Raw genomic sequence first — 5,342 nt, 5'->3', positions numbered from 1 at the left:
AGCAGCACAGGAGGGCTTCAATTTCTCCATATCCTCATCAGCACTTATTTTATTTTTCATTTTTTGGATCACAACCATCCTCAAGGGTGTGGAAGAGGGTGAAATTCTGACGGAGGAGGGACAAGCCAGCCTTTCAGGCAACAAAGACCCCGGTGGTGGTGGGGGGAGGGGAGGGGGCTGGTTGTGGTATGCAGTAAATCGAGTCACCCACTGTCTGATGTCAAAATCCATGTTGGGGAGGAGCGCCTGGGTGGCTCGGTGGTTTAAAGCCTCTGCCTTCGGCTCAGGTCATGATCCCAGGGTCCTGGGATTGAGCCCTGCATTGGGCTCTCTGCTCAGTGGGGAACCTGCTTCCCTTCCTCTCTCTCTCTGCCTGCCTCTCTGCTTACTTGTGATCTCTGTCAAATAAATAAATAAAAAATCTTAAAAAAAAAAAAAATCCATGTGGGGTTCTGTTGCCCTCCCTCTCCTGGAAACGACGGATTCTGTAGAGTATTGGCTAGCACTCGCCTCCCTAAAACCTTCCAATGCCGCTGCTGGAGCTCATGTTGGCTCATATTTCTGGAACGCCAGCAGCTTGCCATGAGAAGGTGAGCCAGGGACCAGGGGACTGCCACACAGGAGGTGAGCCAGTCACCCCATCACAATGACCAGGGACTGTGACCAAAGCAGCCTGGGTCACATAGGTGAGGCTTCATCTCCAGGACAGGTGTGGCAATGGGACACAGCAGCAGCCTCTTCATGCAGTGGCGGCACCTGGAGTGGGAAGGGCAGGACCATTGTCATCCTCTTGGTAGCAGGAGGGGTAGGTGCTGTTTTTCACTGAAGCTGGCCCCCAGCCCCAGGAGGGGAGCTGTCCATGCACAAAACGGAGGGGACACAGGGATAATTTGAGGTTTGGCAGCTGCCGTGCTGGGCCACAGCACATGGAATGGAGTGACGTTCAGGGCAGTGGTCCGTGGGAATGAAGTGGAGGACCGGCCCAGAACTGGGAGCTCAGATTGCTCCCCAGGGGCCAGCTGTAAGGCTCCCCACTAACACTTCAGGGCTAGGGAGTGAGGGACAGGATTGGATGTATCTGCTGCTATTGCTTAACTGGGAACGCAGAGCCTCACAAAATTTTCCACCCTAGATACCCCCAACCCCACTAGAAAACATGGTTTGTGCTTCTGACCCAGTGTGCCACTAAGTCCTAGGCCTGCTGCCTGCTCCCTCAGGGCAGCTCAGAGCCCTGGTTCAGGGGCACCTGAGAGTTCGAGTCCGCTCGATAGATGCTACCAACCACTGTTGATTATTTGCCTCAAAAGGCTGTTGTTAAAGATTTATTAGCACACTACCCACCTTGTTTGAGAGGTGAACCTGCTGTTTTCCTCAGTTCTGATTCCTTCTGGGACCCGCTCCTACCCCTTGGTCCCAGGACCCCTGCGCACCTGCCCATTGATCCGTTCGGCTGCCTTCAAGCCCTGGGTGACTGAGTAACGTGCAGGGGGCGCTAAGAGGACTGGGGCAGTTTGCTTGCTTGACATGGCTTTGGGGACAACGGCTGCTTCCCTTGGCTTGGTCGGAGGAAGCAGGTCTAACCAGCTTGTCTGTGTCTAGGTTGTCTGCTATGGCAGGTGTGGTGTACCCCAGACAGGTGAGTGTTGTGGGTGTCTGTCCCCTGTGACCACCTCAAGGTCGAGCATCTTTAGCAAACAGGCCCAGGTGCCGTGGGGGTCCCTCTGGTCCTCATTCTGGAATGGGGTGTGTGTGTGTCGGGGGGGTTAATAGGCAAAGAGGAAAGCAAGGATATACAATTTTCTGGGAGTTCATTTATTATTTATTACTATTTATTATTTATATATCTCATTCATTTATCCAGCATGCATTTATAAGGCACCCTCAGCCCTGTGCTGGGCTTCAAGGCTGTAGAGATGCCAAAGGTTAGGTCCTGATCTAGTATACTTCATTCAATCAGTACAATCCCCCTGCTAAGTGCTGTAATGAGGGAGGCAAAATGTGCTATGAAAGCAGAGGAGAAAGAGTGTAATTTGGGGGAGGTGAGGAATAAAAGGATGGGAAGAAATTCACCTGGGTTTTAGAGGATGTGTAGGAGTTTGTCAGTCCGGGAGGAGTACCCCTAGCGTTTCCAGCAGGAGATAACAGCATGTGCGTCTGTGAAAAGCTGAGTTTTGTGAGGCTGGAGTGCAGAGGGCATGGAGGGGTGTCAAGCGGGGTGAGCTGGCAAAGGTCAGTAGAAACCAGATCATGAGGGGCTCCGAATGCCAGGCCCAAAAGTTGGTCTGGGTCCTATGGACAATGAGAAGCCGTCGAATGCCTTTAGGTGGAAGAATGGCAAGATGGGATCTCTTGTTTTGTAATCTCCCTTGCCCTCCAGGCCCCTGTGGATTTAGACATATACAAGAGCTCCTACATGGTTGACTACCAACCCTACGGGAAGCACAAGTACTCCAGAGTCACCCCACAAGAGGTAAGAAGTTACTCAGTCTTGTCTTCTGTTCGATGGCCCACGGAAATCACCTTCATTCCATCTTTATTATGTGTGGGAATTGGGGGCACTTCTTTAGAACAGTATCTGACGCCGAGAGATCTGAAGAAATCTTTTATGTGTGTGCATTGTGTGTATGTTTTAAAATGTACATCAGCCTGGGATGCCTGGGTGGCTCATCTGTAAGCGTCTGCCTTCAGCTTGGGTCATGATCCCAGCGTCCTGCTCGGCGGGAAGGCTGCTTCTCTCTCTCCCACTCCCCCTGCTTGTGTTCTCTCTCTTGCTGTGTTTCTCTCTGTCAAATAAGTAAAATCTTAAAAAAAAATGTACATCAACCCTAAGTCATGAACACGAGAGTATAAATGATACACATTCACGGTTTAAATAGCATTGACAAAACAAACACCAGTATGCCCATTATCAGTCCCCAGAATGAAAACATAGCACATTAGAAGTACCCTAGAGCCCCCGTCCCTCCCCCTTAAGAGGTAGCTACTATTCTGAATTTGGGGTTAATCATTCCCTTGGTGTCTTTTAAAAACAGTTGTGCTCTATAGGTATGTATCCCTATAAACTGTTGAGGTTTGCCTTTTTGAGCGCTGTTACACACTGTATCATTCTATTTGTACTCTTCTGTGGCTTTTGCTTTTTGCTGAATATTATGTTAATTATAGTATGTTATTCATTTTCTGCTGTGTCTTATTACATTGCATGAATGTGCCACCATATACTTGTCCCCTCTCCTGTTGGACATCTAGTTTTTTACTGGGCTGGTGCTCCCACTGCCCCGTGTTGCAATGAGGATTCCATAGCCTAAGGTTCAGGAGTCTGCTGCCCCAGGAGGGGAATTGCTTGTCCCAGGGAACATGATTACTTGCCAAAGTGGCTGTGTCACTGGAGCGGGCGACAGTCCCTTCTTTGGCTCTCCAACCTTGCCATCAACTTGGTGTTGAAAGACTTTCCGATTTTGGCTAATTTGGTGGGTTTGAAATAATATCTTCTTGTGCTCTGGTTTAGCATCTTTTCATATGTTTATGGACATTCATTATTCTGGGAGATGTCTGTCACGTCTTTGGTCCCTGTTAGTGGGATGCTTGTCTTTTTTCTTCTTAATTTGTAGGAGTTCTGTAGATATTCTAGACATGTTTCATTTGTCAGTTATAGAAATGGCAACACTCTTCACGGGCTGTGGTTTGTCTTTTCCCTCCCTTTCAGCCAATAGAAATTTTTACTTTAATATAGTTGGATTAGCAGTCTTTCCCTTTATCATTTGCCCTTTTAAAGTCTTGTTCAAGAAATCCTTTCCCATCTCCAGGTAGCTCCACTAAAAATAAAAAGAAAATCTGTACAAACAAGGAACAATTTCGGGGATATAGTATTTAGTGGAAGCAAAATGCAGAGTGGGGTCATAATATGCATCCATTGAGGACAAGCCAGGGGGTATAAAACTCCATTATATGTTTTTTTTTTTAAAGATTTTATTTATTTATTTGACAGAGAGAGAGATCACAAGTAGGCAGAGAGGCAGGCAGAGAGAGAGGAGGAAGCAGCCTCCCCGACAAGCAGAGAGCCCGATGCGGGACTCGATCCCAGGACCCTGAGATCATGACCTGAGCCGAAGGCAGAGGCTTAACCCACTGAGCCACCCAGGTGCCCCTCCATTATATATTTATATGAACATAAACTGTGTCTAGAAAGATAGGAAAAAACTCTTACCTCAGTGAATATGTCTGGAGATGGGAATCAAGGGAGAAGGAGAAGTGGGAAAGAGACAGACTTTTCACGAGAAACCCTTTTCTATTATTTCAGTATTTCCCTGGGTCATACATACCACCATTCAAAAACCAGTTTAAACTTTTTTAACGAAAGAGAAGTGTGCTCTGTCCTGGATGAGGCCAAGGAATCTTCGCCTTTCCCCTGTCTCAGCTGTCCATTCCTGTGTGATTTATTTCCACAGCAAGCGAAGCTGGATGCCCAACTCCGGGAGAAAGAATTTTATAGGGCCATCCCCAGCTCTAAACCCAAGCTAGAGGATGGATACCCCGCCTTCAGAAGACTCCACATGACCGCCAAAGACCTGGGACAGCCCGGCTTCTTCCCGCTGCAGGACCAGGACCACGTGGCCACAGCGGAGGATGAGTGCAGGTTCACCAGCATCTGCCATTCCATGTACCCCGTTTCCCATGCCCTGTACCTGGCCCAGGGTACCCCTAACCGGGTCCACCAGAGTGCAGGCTTTCCGTGCCTCCTGGAGCCCGAGCTCCAGCCTGTGCCGGAGGAGGGCAAGGGCTACTTTCTACTGCCTGGCTGCCTATGTCCGTATCACCACAAAGTCAAGTTCCCTGTCTTGAACCGATGGGGGCCCTTGATGCCATTTTACCAGTAGGAAGGGTGAGAGGGCCCTCAGGGGCCCTAGGGACATCCTCCCTCTCACAAAGGCAATCCCTGCAGGGCACTTGGAGAATAGACAGGAGGGCTGAAAATAAAACCCTGGAAAGACAGCACTGAGGGTGCTTGTTCTACCTGGTTCCCTGGCCTGCGCTGGGACAGCATCCACCCCTTCCCACCACCTGCAGAGGGGAGGGGCGGATGGGGGGTGTGGAAGCGGGGAGGGAGGAAAACTGGTGTGTAGGGAGGCTGGAATTCGTGGGATATCTCATGACACCGAAGAGTCCTACTGGAAAGATTCTTGTTGTTTTAGGCATTTACTTACAAAATGGGACAAATGAGGTTTCCCACAGTTGTCTCAAGTTGAGTGAATGCTGTTGGGGAGCTTCCCTTGTGTATTTTGTTGGCTCACCACACCCACCCTGTAGCAATCAGCAGTAACCGTCTCAAGGGCACCTTTTATACT

The 5,342-nt window shown here is 49.3% G+C and overlaps 1 protein-coding gene across 1 annotated transcript; it reads left to right on the top strand.

The window, feature by feature from the left end:
* Nucleotides 1–706: 706 nt before the first annotated feature.
* On the top strand, nt 707–4,983 carry TEX37 (testis expressed 37). Its single transcript, XM_032880591.1, has 4 exons — nt 707–805; nt 1,600–1,636; nt 2,378–2,470; nt 4,446–4,983. Exons 2-4 carry the CDS (start codon nt 1,610–1,612, stop codon nt 4,872–4,874), a joined length of 549 nt encoding a protein of 182 aa, XP_032736482.1. The 5' UTR covers nt 707–805; nt 1,600–1,609; the 3' UTR covers nt 4,875–4,983.
* The last annotated feature ends 359 nt before the right edge of the window (nt 4,984–5,342 follow it).

The sequence above is a fragment of the Lontra canadensis genome, unplaced genomic scaffold (assembly GCF_010015895.1).
Source record: "Lontra canadensis isolate GAN:19392208 unplaced genomic scaffold, GSC_riverotter_1.0 scaffold71, whole genome shotgun sequence".
In the NCBI taxonomy this organism is placed as follows: Eukaryota; Metazoa; Chordata; class Mammalia; order Carnivora; family Mustelidae; genus Lontra; species Lontra canadensis.
The sequence above is the reverse complement of the archived record's forward strand: the minus strand, read 5'-3'. Positions and strand labels throughout refer to the sequence as shown.